Source organism: Thermoascus crustaceus (assembly GCF_041956765.1).
Source record: "Thermoascus crustaceus strain CBS 181.67 unplaced genomic scaffold VTN00scaffold_6, whole genome shotgun sequence".
Lineage (NCBI taxonomy): Eukaryota > Fungi > Ascomycota > Eurotiomycetes > Eurotiales > Thermoascaceae > Thermoascus > Thermoascus crustaceus.
Window position 1 is genome coordinate 502,922 of NW_027192532.1, and position 17,919 is coordinate 520,840.

A 17,919-nucleotide genomic window follows, 5' to 3' on the forward strand; every position below is an offset into this window, starting at 1 on the left:
CTTTTCTACCTTCTGATGTCGACAGGCCAGAAGTAGTCAGATCAGGTCTCATGACGGTGACAACCCTTGTAATGCCAAACAGGCGGGGTGAAGCGTCGGGAAAGCAGCCACTGCGGTTACCGATCATTGCGCCCAAGGACGACGTCTCGTCTTCGACAAGCTCCGGCCTCAGCGCCAACGTCAACGCACCTAACCTGACTGTACCAGCCCGCGTTCGTCTGCCTCCGCGATCCAGGACTGGATGTTGGTAAGTGGCCATCTTTTACATAGTCCCCTTCCTCCTGGAAACATGTCGTTAACCATCAGTGTAGGACATGTCGAGTGAGCACATCTCCCTTCGAATGTTTAGGGATATTGCGGGTTGACTGACTGACTTTTGTCGGTCCCTGCTGGTAGAGTCGCAAAGGTACGTAGTCTTCCTGCTTGGTCTCCTGCTCCCAAGAATAATCTTGCTGAACCCCCCGTTAGTAAAATGTGATGAAGATCGTCCCACGTGTGGAGTACGTTTGCATGCATCATCATGTCCTCCTGAATTCCGTGAGCCGTTTCCTGAGAGTATGTAGCAATGTGCCCGGCTAGGTCATGTCTGCGATTACCGTCCCCGCCTATCTTTTCGAGATGACACCCCTCGAGTTGTGGAAAGGATGTCGGAGGTTTCAACTGTTGGGAACGCAGTCTGGGATCGTAAGTTTTACGTTGCATCGTTTTCTGTTCTTCTTATATTGACTCTTGTGGATTGGTATTGGCAGCTACGTCACCAACTCATACTGGAAGCAGCTGCTCTTTGTCGACAGTGGGCGACTCGCTTCCCCCTTTCGCATCGTTGACTTCAGACGAAGAGCGAGAGCGAAAGGCAGAAGCGTATATCCCGGGGACGTATCACGTCATTGTTAACCCTGACAGTTTCTCCGGCCTCCCAGAGTATGCCGATGATTCGATGGAAGGGTCCAATGTCCGAGACCGCGGGGGTTCCGTGACCAGTTCCATGGTCAGTGGCAGCAGGGGGGACGAGCGAGAGAACAGTATAGAAACTGACGATCCCAACGTGGTGATTCTGGCCAAATTTGAAGATAGCACACGACGTCCATCTTCCCATTGGAGAGCATCAAGGCCATCTCCAAGTCTGGGCGCAACGGGATCTTCGTCGCCTGCCATTCCACCACAGTTCCCTCCACACGACCGAGTCCAAGGGGACTCGTCTTACCCGTTAGATCGGGTCGTCGAAAGAGGTGGCCAAGATGCGAGGTTACTTTCACATTTTCGGGACGTGGTGTGGAAGCAACTGGTTCAAGTGGAATCTCCCGGAGAAAGTGCATCCGCATCGCATTTCAACTCTCCAGGTGTGGAGATATTTGAGTGGGAGGCTGCAACGTTTCGGCCAGTACGTTTTCCTTCAGCCCCTGGTCGATGGAAAAGGGTGCATTGTTCTAATATATTTAGCTTTTCCACGCAATGATGGCAGTGTCAGCCCTTAGCCTTGCTCATCAAGATGGTGGCCAGAATATTGATGCATTACAGCATTATCAACAAGCCTTTCCCTCGCTCCAAACCAGTCTTCGCAGCAATCAAGATCTCTGCTCGGACGGACTATTTTTGACCCATTTTTTGCTGCTGGTTTATGAGGTAGGAACTTTGCCGTTTTCGAGCGCTCGATGTTTCTTCTGCACTTGCTTAATTTGTTTTAGATCGCGGCAGCTGAGCCTGGTGGATCGAATCTCTGGTCACATCATATTTCGCGGCTGCTACACATATCCCTCATGAGGCTTTCTATGTTCGGGAGGGAGCGATACCCTTTTATTATCTGGTGGGTCTGCAACATTGACCTGGATGCCCTCTTCAGCGGGGCTGGAACTGGGGAGTTCGTCGGGGCCATGCTGAAGAACAACATGCTGCCGGGGCCGGGGTTCCTTCTCTACCCTCTGGGACCTGGAGGCTATAGCGCAATTTACCCAGAGGAGAGTGATAGTCTGCCTATGGTCCTGCAGTTACACCACGATACTTTTGTGTTGGCTGCCAGACTAGGCTTTCTTGCTGCTGAACTTCGAAGGGAAAGCATCTCATCACCCTTTCTCGACAGTTCGATCGGCACCGGGTCCTTCGCGCACCCGGCTCAGCGTCAAAAGAAGCTCTTTGGGATTAGGGAGGACTTCAAACTACTTTGGGAGTCACCGAATGCAACTTTACTCCGTCAGCACCTGGACAGCTTTCCCCGACGCTCCAAGGAGCTCTTGCAGCAGGTGAGTTCGGCATCCGCAGGTGTACGCTCTTTTGTGCTCCCGGCTAAACACTCCGCTCTAGTCGTTGACACTGTTCCACGCATGTCTGATCTTCTCTCACACAACCATGTGGCCCGGGCAGCGCCTGGAGCCCGGGAGTACGTCCGACGAAGAGATCGGGCACCACGCGTCGGTCATCCTCCAGGTGGCGGAGAGCATCGTCAACGCGGGACGGTTCGACCTCCGCTTCATCATCTTCCCCCTGTTCATCGCGGGCGTTGGCACGTCCTCTGGCAGCCAGAAGATGATGGTGATGGAGCTGATGTCGAGCATGGAGAAGGAAGGGGTCGGGCGCAACGCGACGACGACCCGGAATGTGCTCCAGGTGGTCTACGAGCGGCAGACGCAGCAGTTTATGAGCGTAGGGCATTCCCTCGACGTGGACTGGATCGATGTGATGATCGAGCAGGGGCTTCAGGTGGTCAATTTTGGGTTGTGATTCATTGTTATTGCGGAAAATCGCGGTGTCTCGGGGCAGACGGGCGTTGAATGGGGAGTAAGCTTTTTATGTCGTCTTGATGGTCAGTCGCATTTCGGAAGAGCTGTGCTGAGAGGAACGAGTGTTGAGCTCTTGTTTCGTCGGGGCCCTTATATCCTACGTGTTCAGGTGTGTTCTTTGTATTTGTTGCATATATTCTTCCGGATGGGGACGTCTGACTTGGGCGTCTTCCCCGGGATTTCTACTTATATGTGTTGAATTGCGTCTATATGCGATAAGATATCTGTGTCATATAATACAGGGAGCTTTCTTCCTTGAAATTTTGAAGTGGTTTCCCCCTGTATCTATATCTGGCAAAGAAAGGAATTGAGTTTATCTGGACTGTGGAGCCTCAGGCAGACGGGAGCCATGGAGCGAGCCCGCTGCGGGGATGCGGATGGTCCGAGCCGATTGTCGATACCTTTCTTTACTTTCAACAACCTGCAGATACAGTTCCTGCACGCCTCGTCCACTGTTCTTCTCTTTCTCGCCATGCTGCCCATGATGATCGTCCTCGACGGCACACTAACGGCCCTGCAGAACGGAACCCGAGCCTGTCAGATCATCAGATGCAAATCCCAAGCCTGCGCACGTCCTGCGACGAATGGGCGCTGGCAGACGCTGCCCCTCGTCGCGCCGTGCCTCCCCCGCCGGCCAATGGCTGCAGCCTCTGGGAATCTCGTTCTCGCCCGGCGCGTATCGCTGCCCAGAAGATCCATCAGCCCAGCATCTCCAGAGCTGCTCTCTTCTCTCTTCTCTCTTCCTCTCCTGCTTGCTTTCTCTGTTCTCTCTCTGCGTGTGTCCTGTATTTGCATTTTGTCCACCGCAGCTGCTTGTGTCGAGTTCTGCGTGTCCAGGCCGCCAGATCGGTTGGCTGTCTCAGGAGCTCATCTACTTGCTACCCCTCATTGCTCTCCCGCATCGTCCAAGCGCCCCCGATCTGTTCGACCAACCTCCGTGTGCAGCCTGTTTCTGAATCTAAAAATAACAATTTTTGCATTGATATCCGTTTTTGTGCCTCTGTTTCACTAGGGACCTGCATCAACACGGCAGTCCGCCATGAGTCTAGGTGGGGGCCGGCAGGGCAGGCCCGAAGAGGAGATGTTCATCACCTCACCTTCGGGACCCAACTCGCCCCTCGTCGAGCCGCTGCGCATTAATAAAAAAGAGACGCCCTCGCCGGTAGCTGCAACAGGCCAGCAGAGGGTGGCAGCCTCTTCGAACTCGTCCTCAACCCTCCCATACCCCGACGACCGACCCAGGCCTCAGCAGATGCGCGTCGGTAGCAGTTCAAGTCCACAGCCACCATATCCGGATGGCGGGCGGACAGGGAGTCCCGCTGGTGGCGGAAGAGGAAGTCCGCCGCATCAGAGCAGTGCCTCCGCGCTGCCAGCGGGCTCTGGTGCCACTCGGCCGTCTGACTACCCCGCCTCTTTGCGACCCCGCGACGGGCGGGAGCCCAAGCCAGCGACGTTGGCGGAGAGAAGGGGAACTGCTGCGCCAAAGCCGCTTCCAGATTCCCCTGGGCCAGAAGCTCCAGATAAAGAAGGCCTGTTCCAGAAGGCACCATACCGTGCACAGGCGCCCCCGGTCAGCAGCGCGCCGCCGCATGTGACCCAATATTCGGATTACCAGCGACAGTACTACCCTCCCCCGGGGGCTTCCACCGTCAATAATTCCTCCTCGGCTGCGCAGGCGCACCTCCGCGCTTCGAACCCAACCTCCATCAACCGGATAAGCTCTACGGCATCAACTTCCACAACCCGTGCTCAGCGAGGGTCGCCTCCTCCACCGGAGACTCCGATCGTGGGCCCGGGCCAACAACCTGGATCCGACATCGAAGCCCGATATGCTGCTTCTGGAATCGCAGGCACTTCCACGTTGGCAGGCTTACACTCTCAAAACATTGCGGCACAGAGAAGAGCAGAACAGTATGCTGGTCAGCAGCCGAAGACACCGCAGCCCGTTCCGCGGCCATGGACTCCCACTGAGCCGCCGGGCTCTCAGCCACATGGACCTCCAACGGTTTACAAAGGCCCGAACGAGATAACTTCTCAGAATTCGGTGCCCGCTCCTACTCCGAGCCAGCAACCAGCCTCTGCGGGTCAGAGCGCCCAGGTTCAACGGCCGAGCAGGATCCCCCCGAATGCTTTGGAACAGGACCTTCAAAGGATGCAGATCAGTTCTTCGCCGCCTCCCGCTTATTCAAGCGTACCCGGCGCGAACGTATCCCAGGGGTATCCGAATGAGAAACGTCGCCCAGCAGGAGCAGCAGCGGCAGCAGCGGCAGCAGCAGCAGCAGTGGCACAGGGACCGTCCATGGGACACCCTGCTACATCAACCCCAGTGCCTGCCGCTGCTGCCTCGCCTGCGCCCACTGCCCAAACGCATCCCGCATTTGCCAATGACCCGAGACAGCAGCAACATGCAGTCTCCTCCATACAGCAACAACAAACTGTCCAGAACGGACACCCAATCGCTCAACATCCTCAGGTCAGCGCGTCTCCAGCCCCTTCAGCCCCTTCAACGATCCCGCCAGCATCTCCCCCTCCGCTACCGGAAGGGTGGATTGCTCATCTTGATCCAAACTCTGGACAGTACTATTACATCCATTTGCCGACACAGTCTACGCAATGGGAATTCCCAAAGGGACCAACCCCTCTGAACCTCAATGACGCGCCCTTATCCCCCGTCGGAAGCTCGTATGGAAGTCATCCCTTGTCTTCCCCCGGCTTGTCGACATTTGGTGGTAAGCCACTCGCGTCTCCTGGTCTGCCTTTGACACCGGGATTTGATGGCAGCGTCATGAGCTTGAACTCGCCGGCGGGAGGTTTTACAGGACCACCTCCAACTAGCGGGGTGGACCTGTACAAAGTTGCGCCCACGAATGGCGTATACTTCGGTCCGTATCTGAGATACACAAACATGGATCTGGAACGAGGAATCTGGCTGGGGTCTATCCTGCTGGTCACCGACGCTCCTCAGCCTCCTACGATACACATACACCAGAGTATTGACCTTTCGCCGAATCCACGACAACTTAAGGCAGTGAATATTGCTGTTCATCAGCGATGGACGTTCTATAAATACGATATTGATTTAAAGATGGAGGAGTCTGGTCCGGCTAAGTGGACGTACGCTATAACTTCCCATCTCGGATGCACTCGCTATGAATTCTTAGTCGCTGGGCGACACGAGACGAATTGGCGCTTCGTCGCAACTTCTGGGAATGACTTCTCAATAAATGTTAATGCTAACGAAAGAGCTCGTCTTGGAGGCGTGGGCTTCATGTGGAAGGACATTATGCAGAAGCATGTGGAGATCGGAGGTTTCCATGCGCAGCTGTGTCTGGGTGGCCAGATCTACGCGGATCGTATATGGAAAGAGATTCCTTGCCTTAAGCAGTGGCTTGCGATGAGCGGTAAGGAGGCGAGAAAGAACGCCCCTTGGACTGCGGCGCACGAGGAGGATGTGTCCCATGCTTATTTCCACTACTACACAAGCCACTTTGACCAGCCTTATCTGAGAGAGGCGTTCGCTCAGATTCCGCATATCTCGCAGATTGATGACCATGACATGTGAGTACATCCGGATTGTTTTCATGCTTAAAGCCCTTTTTGACCTATTGCTAATGTGTCTGAAGATTTGACGGATTCGGTTCATATCCGGAGCACATGCAATTCTCAAACATGTTCAAGAACATTGGGCGGATTGCTATTGAAATGTATCTCCTCTTTCAGCATCACACTACTCTTGAGATCCTCCGGAATGTCAGCTCAGATATTGATCTGTTCACTATTACCGGAACCGGATGGCACTTCGTCAAGTTCCTTGGACCTGCGGTTGTGGTCGTAGGACCGGACTGTCGTTCTGAGCGGAACCCGCATCAGGTCATGGCTGGACCAACGTATCAGGGCCTCTTTCCCAAGATCGCAATGCTGCCTTCCACCGTCCAGCACTGCATATGGATGATTTCCGTTCCTCTCATTTACCCCAGGTTAGATTCCGCGGAGCAACTTGCCCACACGTTTACCACAGGAAAGAGAGCCGTCACAGGTGCTTACAACGTGCTCGGGAAAGTAACCAGCTCCGTTGCTGGTGTTGTTGGCGCGAAAGAAGCTGTGGGCTCTGGCTTTGATTCTGTGAAGCGTGCTGTGGGGAAGTCTGGTCTCATGGGTGGAATATTGAATCCATTCGGTGACATTGATATTCTTGACGAGCTGAAAGACCAATGGACGCACGACTCAAAGGTTTGTGTGGTTGACCAGATCGTGTATTTTTGTATATGCAGCAGTACTAACGCGGATATCAGGATCTCGAGAGAACCTATCTCATCCGGACGCTTCAGGGAATTTCGCATCAGAAATCAATTCGCATGACTTTTGTCTCTGGTGCGGTCAACGTGTGTGGTGCGGGTCTGGTACACGACCCGACTCGTCCTTCTGACCATAAGACCATGTACCAACTCATCTCGTCTGCCGTTGTAAACACTCCGCCGCCTTCATACATCCTCAAGCTTCTCCACAACAACAAACCGTTATACATCCCGGCCAACGGACACCGCTCCACGCCGTCCCAACCTACCGATACCAAGGAGGACATGTTAGAAATCTTCCAGACCGATGTCACCGGCCAGCCACGCGAACACCGCAGGCTCATGGGCCGCAGAAACTACGTTGCCATTGTGGCATATGACCCGGAGGTCATCGCGGGATACGGACGCACCGATGTTCCCCGCGGCAGTGGCAAGCTCAATCTCGCAGCGGACTTTATGGTGCAGGGTGAAGGGGCATACGGTAATGTGGTGAAGTACGGACCAGTTGTCGTGCCGAGTCTGGAGTACGGCCGGTAGGGGGGCCTCAAAGAAAACCTTTTGTTTTTCACATTATAAGAGATGGGTGATGTAATGGAACGATTTGGCAGCGGAGATCCTACTCTTTCTTAACGCTCCCATCCAGCAGGCATGACATTGCTCTTTCTCCGGTTTTAGGGGTTTTGTTTGATACCTGTTTTCGGGGTCCATTGTTTCAGTCAGGTAGCTATGTACCCGCTTCGATTCGCATATATATGTTGGAGAAAGTTTTAGGTTCCTTTTGAATATAGGCAAACGTTGACTAGATTTGTTCTTGTTGTGTAATGTAGCCCTGTACTTGGGTACCGAATTCTTCTTAGATATCTCTATGATTCTATCACGAAGCATACTTCTAGTATGTACTGTGTATGTACGATGTATCTACTGGATCTCTATAGTTTTGCCTACTGAGTAAGTATGAAAAGAATACTTTACGGAGTTTTAGAACCTCGCAACCTTTATCGACTTGTCGACATGAAATTGTCAGGAATAACCTCACTTCTCTATATTCTTGTTCCATTAGTAGCTGAATCCGACGAGATTCCTCCTCCCTTTTCCTGATCGACTCTTCCCCCATATCCTCTGTCTTCCACGTCTACATTGCGTATCCTTCTCGAAAGTTTAGACCAGTCCGAATCCACGCATGAATAGGCCCTTCCGTGGACAGGACTTGCGGCACCGTTGGATAGAGTTAGGCTCTAACTTTCCACCACTTAATTACCTGTCTGTCTGCTCCTACTCCTGGTCTCTCTTCATTCTTTGTCTTTGAGAGAGAGAGATACCAATCTCAGTCCCATCATCTGGCGTGCAGCCGGAAAATATCAAATACCTTTTGAAGCATTTAACTACCACACGCGGCCGAGGGGGAAAAAAAGACCAGACCAGCTTTGGAGCAGCATATACGGCATACCTACCTAACCAAAGTAATGTCAGAGGGTAGGGGAACAACAACGCCGCCCAAGTGCGCTTTCTGCCAACGGTCAGATAGCCACCTTCTGACTTGCGAGCGTTGCCGATCCAATGTTTACTGCAGTATAATACTCCCCTCCTTTTCTCATAGGGGACAAGGGAAGTTTTTGCTGATGATCACTTGCTTTTTGCTGGTTTATATTATACAGACCGAACCTGCCAGCTCAACGACTGGCCGCGTCACAAGCCCGACTGTCGACCCCAGAACTACATCCTGAAAGTCAACCTCCACCCGCGCTTCATCACCGACCCTCGCATCTCCCGCACCCTCTCCTGCCCCGCGACGTCCACGTTCGCCGCCCTCCACAGGGCCCTCCAGGTCGCATTCGGCTGGGCCGGCGCTCATCTGTACCAATTCGAGGTCTTCAACGATGACGACACCAGCGGCCGCGAGAACCGTCGTCTGGGCCCCGAACCCGTCCTGAGACTTACTGACTTGAGCGAAGTCACGAATGATTATTTACCGAATTGTAAGGAGAGCTCCGAATACCGTCTGCATCAGGTCCTCGAGGATGAGAATCCCACCACGGGAGGAGGCAGAGGCAGGAAGAACAAGACAATCCACTACACCTACGACTTCGGTGACGGATGGGAGCACATCGTCTCCTGCGCCGGACGCGCCCGCGGAACCGAACACTTCCAGTGTCTGGACGGCGAGGGCCACGAGAGCGCCGAGGACGTGGGCGGGTATACCGGGTGGAAGCGTCTGCTGGAGGCGTTTGATCTGGCGAAGAGAAATGAAAAGGAACTCTCGCTGGACCAGGACGAGATGATCAAGTGGTATAAGGAGGAGTGTCGGAATGGACAGAAGGAGGGGTTAGGAGGGAGGGAGAAGTGGAGGTGGGATCGGGATCTGGTTAATGAGAGGTTGAGGGAGGTGATGGTGAGCTAGGTAGGCAGGTTGGTAGCTGGAGAGTTTACTTACTTACTTAGGTACTCTACTATATGCGATCTTCGAAGGGTGGAGTCATCGCATTTTAATAATAAAAAGGCAGATATAAGTACCTACTCAATTTTAATGTTCAACCCAGACGGCTCAGATATATGTGTCGTGTTTATTTGAACGGTTCCCGGCTTTATTAAGTTTAGTTGTGTTGGACAGGGGCTCAGGAGTTGATATGTATTATATGCATTTATATAGAAGCCACCATGCTACAAAAATAAAATGCGATGGATCAAACTATTTTCCAGGTTATTATTGCTCTTACAGTATTCTGTAACTACATGATATCCATGGAATTAAAAAAAAATTACATATATTTACACTACTGAATCGTATCTTTCGGCACCCTCTCCCCTCTGTCCAAGCCACCTACCTTGCCACTTTTGCTATATTGCAATCTGGGCTGGCTTTGCCTAGGGTCTGTGACCTATTATAGTGTCTGGGTAGGTACCCTTCAATGGCTTCAAAATCACATGAGTATAAAACAGCAATCCACCAAGACAGTAGATAGCAGGGGAGGTGTGACAAAAGATATAATTCAGTAGTGTACATTAGACAATGAACAAAGCTCAAGCTTTTAAAGGACAATAAGCCTGTAAGTTCACAGGGTAGAATATCTTATTACAGAGGGTTTTAAAATAAGTGGTTTTAATGTCAGTCTTAAAGGTTTGGAAGATAGTGGAATTTAACCGAAACATAGATCCGCACTTATAATATGCACTATACATGTATGTATATATTGAGTTAAAAGAGGAAAACAGAATTATAAACTGTTTAATTAAACCCCTTTGCCCAACTGCACGCAGACTGCTATGTATGTACTGCGCCTGCACATGTACATGTATATGCAAAAGCTAATTCACCCAATGTGATAGATCCACCACCGTCTTGGATTCATACCAATTCAATTCAACATGTTGGGGCTTACTCTTTGCCCTGATCTTGCGAGATCAGAAGTGATGTTTTGGGTATCTACTCGACAGTATGTACAGTACATACCTAACGAATAGGATATTTGCCTACTATGGGAATCTTACTGATGCTGAACCCCGATGCGCAGCAACACTCTACTCCTGTTCCGGACTCGTGAAGAATAGAGATTATGGAAATTTGCGGGTAATGTGGTCCAGATCTGGTGAGGTAGAATACGAGACTCAACATCCATGGATTTGTTGTTGTTGTCCGCTAGAATTAAGGCCGGGGATTATGATTACATCCCTATAGTTAGACACTGGTAGGGACAAGGTGAATATGAGCTTCCCATGAAGACAGTATATTTAAAATTCGTGGTGAGACGTGAGCAATTAATTAATTCAACACTATGCCATTGATCCATCACGTAACACACGAGTGGGATCTCCACCCGGCACGCAAAGACCCAGTCTCCAGAAGTAATCGCGGTGTGCAAAAAAGAGGTCCCAGAGTCGATACCGCCGGGGGATCAAGGGCCACTGCGAATTTATGCCCTTGCCCCCTTCTCCCGCCTGAGAGACAAACGAATTTTCTCCTTCTTGGGCCATGAGCATGTCCCTTTCTGTTTCCAGATCCATATCGCGTATCGCTGACAATAGGTATGGGTCTCGCAGTACGCGAGACGCCGATTCGGATTCTGCAGACCGTGCGATACATCGGGGATCCTGGTCACCGTCACAGTACTCGAGGTCGGAAACGTATGGGGGAAGACTTGGTTTGGAGATGTATATCTCCCCAGCATGCGTCTTATAGCCCCACTCTTCAAGCGGGAGCAAAGGGACAGGGTCGTTGACGTGAGTTACGCGGCGGTATGTGTTCCTCTGCCCTCTCTGTTTGTCCTTGTCCGCCATAGATGAAGGCTCTGTGAGGTTAAACGTCTCGTCAATAAACCGCATGAGGGCTGCATTTCCAATCCGCGGTTCCCCAAAAGTTGTCACCTGTGGCTTCCAGCCGCGGAGCTGCATCTCCAGGCCAGCCAAAGCAGCCACGGCTCCACCGAGCGAGTGTCCCACCAGCACGACCTCGTAGTCCGGATGTTGCTGCAACGCTGTCGATACGTGAGAGAGAACGGTAGAGCGGGCCGTCTGCCACGAGGTCATGAAACCCGCGTGTACAGTGCAGTTTACGCATTTGTCTTGTTGGCCATTGCCATCAGCTGGATAAGGGACGTAGACCTGTGGCACTGCAGAGAGATCGAGGATCGTGTTCGTGATTGAATAAGTCCCCCTGAAGGCGACTATTATGCGCCGGGGGAATGGCGGGTGGGAGAGCGCAATATAGCCGCAGGAGTCGGAGAGAAGGGGGCCAGTGTTCCATGTCTGGAAAGAACGTCCTCATGTCAGCTCCAGTATTTTCTACAGATTGCACACTCAGGTGGCAGAGAGAAGGGAAATAGCAACTAGGTCCTTACCGTGACAAGCTCAAACCCCTTGAACTCGTTACATCGGCTGAGACACTGGAACGGTTGCTGGATGCCCGTCGAGCCTACACAGTATGAGATATCGACTAGCCTTGCAAGCTCCTCTAGGGATTCGAAGACTTCCGGAGAGACATCGCGTGTATCGTTTTCTCCCCCGACGGATCATGAGGTTGTAGTAGGACGCTGGCCCTCGAAGGGCGGAGAAGGCATGCGACGAGGGCGGCGAGAAGAACTAGGAAAGTCGTCATGCTTCAGAGGCGTCATTTAAATCTTGACCGTATCATCATTGAATACTGGCAAGGGAGCACCGGAAGAGCTGTCCAAGGAGCAAAAGCGATCATCCATGGTCCTCCAACTGCTATGTCACATGGAGGTTGAAGTTGCTGTTGAAGGCGCGTGACAAGAAGAATGACGCCAACACGGGCCGCCGCTGAATCCGGGGTAACGACGCGGAGACGCTCTAGACCTCCACTACTGCATTTAATAACAGAACAGATGTCAACTTCGGCACTAAAGCTTCTACGAGACTAGCCGCTTTATCTTGTTGTATTTTCTTTATCGAATACAGTAAGTCGACCATGACGGTCCTTTTACAGCTAACGTGTCACAGAGCCCGCATTGCAGAAGTCTCAATGAGTTGTCTATACAACCTGGCATCTTCCGAGAAGCTTGATGTAACAAAGATGATTTGGAAGCATTATCGTTTGGCAGTGGTTCTTATTCTACCATAGTCTGAGCAGACCATCGATACTACAGCTCGATGCAGTATACTTAAATGGTCCAGATAACCACCCTTCCGTCGACTCCGCTCGCTGTTTAAATAGTTAGCTGTCTGCTCAGTATTCGTCTGGGAAGGCACTTACTGCTGAACTTCCGGACAGCGCCGCCAGATTCTTCATAGACCCTAATAGTACTGATAGTGTTCTGGTGAACTGTCTGCAGTTGGGTATCGATCTGGGTCTGTCCCTTCAGATCCATGTGACGGAACATGTTGAGAGCGGATTCCTCGCGGGCATCGCCAACTCCAGGCCTTCTCTTAGTTTCCATCGACCCTACAAGCTGCCATCCGTTCTCGTCCCCGCGGAAGCGGAAGGCCTCGCAGTCCTAGAGAGATATTATCAATACACGCCGTTGGCGCCTCGGTCTCCGAAAGACTTACATGTCCAGCTGCAATAATCTCGTTTTCTCCATTCCAGATCAAGCTCGTAAATGGGAGAAGACGGGTGCTGATGTTCAGCATAGCTTTCGGGGGCTGTTCCGGGGCACTCGGGTACACCACGGTGATGCTGCTGTCATGGGATGCGAAGGCGAGAGCATCTCCACTGGGAGAAAAGGAGACTCCGTGGACCCAACCAGCCGAGTCGTTCAGAAACTCGCCGCATACCGTGTTGAACGGGAGGCGTTCACCCCATGCGCTCGGCTCTGGGCGGGTATCAACTCCCTTGATGTATGCAGAGAAGACTCTTGCATGTGAATCAGTGGAACCGGCTGCCAGCAGGACAGAGTTCGGATGCCAGGAAAGAGTCGTGATCGTGCTCCGAATAGGCTTCTTCAAGTGTTTTGAGATCCACCAGTCGTTCTCTTCTTCGAAATAGCACACGGCGATAACGCGAGCACCCGACCCAACGGCAAACTTCTTTTCAGAAGGAGACCAGCGGACGAATGTCGCAGCACGGTTAATTCGAAGAAGAACCAAGGTGGGCTTCCAACCGGTAGGAGTTCGCTCCCAGACGTAGGCATTGCGGTCTATGAGACACATTAGCTGCTGGTGGATAATCGGATGTTCGAGACGAATATACCCTGAGAACAGGTCACAATGCGCCCACTATTTGGGGCAATATCCACGCCAGTCACAGTCTTCTCATGTCCTTTCAGTTCATCCTTCAACGTGAACCTGCCCCCTTCGGCCTGGTATAGCTCAACGTTGCTGTCCCGCGCAACAGCGAGCGTTTGTTTGTCGGAGGAGAAAGAATGATCGGCAATCGGGTGATGGAAGAGATGGTGAACCGCAGGAGCTGCCATGGTGAATGTCTTGTTCAAGCGACAGGAGGAGCTCTCTACTGTCGCAGGCCACGTAGATAGGTACCCGGAGATGGATCAAGTCGGAGGGCCATCAGGTGTACTCCGTAGTACTACGACTACGCCGCGGCGGCCGCGTGGGCGGGTGGGACACACTAAGTGCTTAGTTCGGCGGTAAGAGACACCGTCTTAAAAGTCACATGACATGAATAGTAATTCAAACTTGATAAAACAATGGAATTGAGGTATCTCTCCTCAGAATCACTTCCCTTTTGCTAATGCCTTATTTTCACTAATGATATTGCTGCAAGCGTATTCTCATTTTACTTTAAGATGACTTTTGAAGCCATTCAACCCTTTGCTAAGGATAATATGAGGAGTTAGAGCCAAAAAAATCTAAGTCAAGCACCTAAAACACTCAATATATAAATTTGGCTGCGATTGTATTAGCCAACTTGTAGGACTAGAAATTTATGCCAGATGGAAAGGGCCTAACAAACGTGTCCGAGTTTTGGAAATACCGGCGTGGGCCGCTTAATCAATACATCACGTGACTTCATAACAGGGCGTCTTGAGCCAAAGCTGGCGCGCACGAAACCGCCACGCAGCGCAACAGAGCTTTACTCGCGCATGGGAACTTCAGCTCTCAAATCATCTTGTACCTGCGGTATCTTAGCAGAGCTCACTTGCAAGAAGGGCTGAACAATGGCTACAAAAACACTATCGTCCCGCAGTGGTCCACCTGGCAAAGCGACTCCTTCAGTGGGAGCTCCGAACCAAACGTCAGTAGCTCGTCCTGCCTACTGTCTACCTGGAACGCGTTTATATGCTGACTCTTGAGCAGATTATACTGCACGAACCTGCCCGACAAGCTTAGAAAACCTGACCTGCGACTCTCTCTCTACACACTTTTCTCGACCTACGGCACCGTTCTTGATGTCGTTGCCATGAAAACTGAGAAGATGCGCGGGCAGGCTCATGTCGTATTCAAGGATGTCCAGTCGAGTACTCAGGCCATGCGAGCGCTTCAGGGCTTTGATTTCTTTGGAAAGGAAATGGTATGTCCCTTTCGTTATCAACAAGTTGAGTTCACGCGCTAAAGGCATGGATACAGAAAATTGTCTATGCTAAAGGAAGTTCGAACATAATCGCCAAACTTCGTGGCACCTACAATGTACCAACCGCTGCGCCGACTGCTGGCGTCTCCACTGACCTCCAAAAATCAATTTTCGGCGGGCCACCTGGCGCAGCCGCACCTGCACCTACCGCGAAGCCTCCCGAAGCTGTCAACGGGGCGAAAGAAGCCGGGGCAGCGGCGCCTCAGGGTGTCAAGCGTCCCCGTGAGGAAGAAAGCGATGAAGGGGAGGTTCCAATGGAAGAAGAAAGCGATGTGTCGATGGACGCTTCATCTGATGAGGACTAGGCGGGCCAGTCAAGTTGAGGCTTTGCTTTGCCTTATTTGCCTGCAGAGAAGGATGCTTTTCCCATCTCTTGCAAGGCTGTTTTGGCCTGTCACAAAAGGTGCTTTTAAGGTTATATGTTATTGCTTGCAAGAAGCTCACGTGGAACATGCAGGTTGACGCAATTGCCTATCAAGCCGAGCCACAATAGCAGATATGTCTCGGGAGTGATGTCTCTTCCGCCCCCGACGTCTTTCATAGCATCTGCTGTGTTGCAAGGATGGACAAAGTACGCCGGAACACCAGACTCTGGATGATACTGCGAACCGTGAGCTCAGATACTGGACGTCGATTTAAAAGCTTGCGCACATACGCCCATGCTGATGCCGCCCATGACACCAACGCTTTTCAATTCCGTCTTGTATTGGTGTGGCACAAGATACTGGTAGACAGCTTCCATTCCAGCCGGTCCCTCTCGAGGCGCATTCCGTAAGACGAAATACAAGACAGGAACACGGTATGTGGGTGAGAGAATGATGTCATATTCCACCTCGAAGCGAAAACCAGGGTCGGGTCGGCGAATCAGTGCTTCCTACAAGTGCTATCAATCAGAGACTACAAATGCTGCCTTTCGGGGGAGTATCACGAACATCGTCATCCTCTTCTAGCTGATCCACTTGGGATTCTCCATCTTCGGAGACTGGCGGAGTATCGTCATTGCCGGGAGGGCCAATTGGACTAATGCTCTTTGATAGTCTTAAAATCGATCCACTTGGCTAGTAGCTCGAAGATCCGATTGTTAGTAGATAAATTGATCCGGGTTCTCGTAATTGACGGTTGGTTTTCCCAGCATGGAACGGAGCAGGAGATAGGGCAGGGCCCAGTTCTCTCACCTGTTGCAGCACCCGTACGGATGACCATCCCAAGTCCTGGAGGCTCCCGTATGCATGAACACGGTCAGCAAAGGCCTGGCAGGCACTGGAAAACTCGGTGGCCGTCAGAAACGGGAAAGCCGATAGCATCTCTGTTCCTGAGGGAGCAAGCGGGGACGGTTGACCAGGAACGGTTCCCCACCGGCGGTTCTGTTTGCAGCGGATCCTGCACAGCAAGGTGCGCTGTATTAGTATCCGGTATCGTAGAAACGATTCTGCCAAGGTGCCGAATCACCGGAACAGATTGGATAGACAGTACAGTAGCACCCAGTGGGACAGAAAGCCAGGTGGATGAAATGATACCCTGAGTGCCCAGTTAGAGCTTTTCTGTTACCTTGCAAGTATGAACAATGCTGCTCCTGTGTTCGAGCGATCTTTTATGATCTGCGAGTCTGTACGGACATGGACTCCGTGAGTATCAGGATGCGGATTGTGTTCTGCATGCCGCAGAGGGGCTGGGAACTTGGCTCGAAGCTCGACGATTTCCTGTTCCTGCTGGCCCGTCGACATCCATGGCCGGAAGCGTCAGCTCACCGCCCTCTTCGCCGTGATCGCCTCGCACCGCGTGGCGCTGATGTCTCCAACTGCATCCGTCCGGTTGACATGGCGGGCCGATATCTTGCAGGCCCTGTGCCGGCTGTCCTGCTTCTAATCCCGTCAGCGCAGGATCAGATCCTCGTGCATCCCCGCCGCTTTCGTTGCATGTTGACGGAGGTCACAGGACAACAATGGCGACGCGGGCTGGTCTCCTCACGACGCATCCGCCCCAAGCTTACTCACTGCGGCGGTTTCCCATGTTGATTCCCAATCTTCGAGCTGCTAATAGCGTGTGTAGGTAACGCGTTCGTTCTGATCTGCACCGTCATGGCAGCTCCCAGATGCATTTCCTCCGTCCCCGCTCTTCTATGCTCCCGGAGTGCCAGGAGCTTCTGCTGTTCTATTTCTTGTTTCGCCTTCCTCCATCCCTGTTCTTTTGGCCTCTTCTGAGTTATCAATCGCATCAGATTGTCGATTGCTTGTCCCCTGCACCCTTCTTCTTGGTTGAAGCCAAGTCCTAGCCTAGTGTCCTCGTCTGGAACTTTGATAGAATCTCATTATTTCCCGCACCCGATCTTCAATCCATTTCTGGAACTGCAGGCTGTATTCTCCTGGTGAATCTTTCTGCATCTGCCGGGCAGCTCGTGGTCTTTCCGGGTCTTGAATTGCTGTCCTGTTGAAGACTGTTATTGTTTGGGCTAATCGCGTCAAGACGCTGTCATCTTCAATTTCCACCTCTGACATATTTCTTTATTAATTCTTTCCTACAATCTGAGCTTCTTTTCCACAAATTCACCACATCTGTTGGTTGCTGTCTTGCTTTTAATTCCCATGGGCCACTTTTGAGAGCGGGCGGTAGCCCAGGTCGCTTTTGACGTCTCTTTTCGGGTTCGGTCGAGATCTAGTTCTAGACTCCATCGGCTTTAACATTGTCACGATCATGGGAAGCTCGCAATCTACACAAAAGCGTACTGAACGACGAAGCTCGAACCGTCTTTCAAAACGACCAAGAAGTGCCTCTTCTGCGGACGTTCTCAAGTCGACCACTTCCGAGACAGAATCGAACGAAAATCCTCTAATGGCCAGCAGTTCTTTCATATGGCGTAAAACGTGGACTGGAG

At 51.9% G+C, this 17,919-nt stretch overlaps 6 protein-coding genes across 6 annotated transcripts; 4 read left to right on the plus strand and 2 right to left on the minus strand.

Moving 5' to 3' along the window:
• Window positions 1–50: 50 nt before the first annotated feature.
• Window positions 51–2,715, plus strand: VTN00DRAFT_8545 (uncharacterized protein; the record flags this gene model as incomplete). Its single annotated transcript, XM_069435411.1, has 9 exons — window positions 51–247; window positions 312–321; window positions 397–406; window positions 469–500; window positions 564–684; window positions 750–1,381; window positions 1,441–1,623; window positions 1,686–2,237; window positions 2,299–2,715. 9 exons carry the CDS (start codon window positions 51–53, stop codon window positions 2,713–2,715), a joined length of 2,154 nt encoding a protein of 717 aa, XP_069285360.1.
• A 1,098-nt stretch (window positions 2,716–3,813) lies between these two features.
• On the plus strand, window positions 3,814–7,606 carry VTN00DRAFT_8546 (uncharacterized protein; the record flags this gene model as incomplete). Its single annotated transcript, XM_069435412.1, has 4 exons — window positions 3,814–5,888; window positions 6,018–6,332; window positions 6,398–7,004; window positions 7,067–7,606. The coding sequence occupies 4 exons, from the start codon at window positions 3,814–3,816 to the stop codon at window positions 7,604–7,606; spliced, it is 3,537 nt and encodes a 1,178-aa protein (XP_069285361.1).
• A 926-nt stretch (window positions 7,607–8,532) lies between these two features.
• On the plus strand, window positions 8,533–9,467 carry VTN00DRAFT_8547 (uncharacterized protein; the record flags this gene model as incomplete). Its single annotated transcript, XM_069435413.1, has 2 exons — window positions 8,533–8,542; window positions 8,725–9,467. 2 exons carry the CDS (start codon window positions 8,533–8,535, stop codon window positions 9,465–9,467), a joined length of 753 nt encoding a protein of 250 aa, XP_069285362.1.
• A 1,370-nt stretch (window positions 9,468–10,837) lies between these two features.
• On the minus strand, window positions 10,838–13,932 carry VTN00DRAFT_8548 (uncharacterized protein; the record flags this gene model as incomplete). The annotated part of the gene is made up of 6 exons (XM_069435414.1): window positions 10,838–11,809; window positions 11,902–11,958; window positions 12,703–12,722; window positions 12,774–13,014; window positions 13,070–13,656; window positions 13,710–13,932. The coding sequence occupies 6 exons, from the start codon at window positions 13,930–13,932 to the stop codon at window positions 10,838–10,840; spliced, it is 2,100 nt and encodes a 699-aa protein (XP_069285363.1).
• Window positions 13,933–14,634: 702 nt separating this feature from the next.
• Window positions 14,635–15,352, plus strand: VTN00DRAFT_8549 (uncharacterized protein; the record flags this gene model as incomplete). The annotated part of the gene is made up of 3 exons (XM_069435415.1): window positions 14,635–14,711; window positions 14,774–14,987; window positions 15,044–15,352. The coding sequence occupies 3 exons, from the start codon at window positions 14,635–14,637 to the stop codon at window positions 15,350–15,352; spliced, it is 600 nt and encodes a 199-aa protein (XP_069285364.1).
• Window positions 15,353–15,462: 110 nt separating this feature from the next.
• Window positions 15,463–16,351, minus strand: VTN00DRAFT_8550 (uncharacterized protein; the record flags this gene model as incomplete). The annotated part of the gene is made up of 4 exons (XM_069435417.1): window positions 15,463–15,648; window positions 15,703–15,921; window positions 15,980–16,105; window positions 16,223–16,351. 4 exons carry the CDS (start codon window positions 16,349–16,351, stop codon window positions 15,463–15,465), a joined length of 660 nt encoding a protein of 219 aa, XP_069285365.1.
• Between the last annotated feature and the right edge of the window lie 1,568 nt (window positions 16,352–17,919).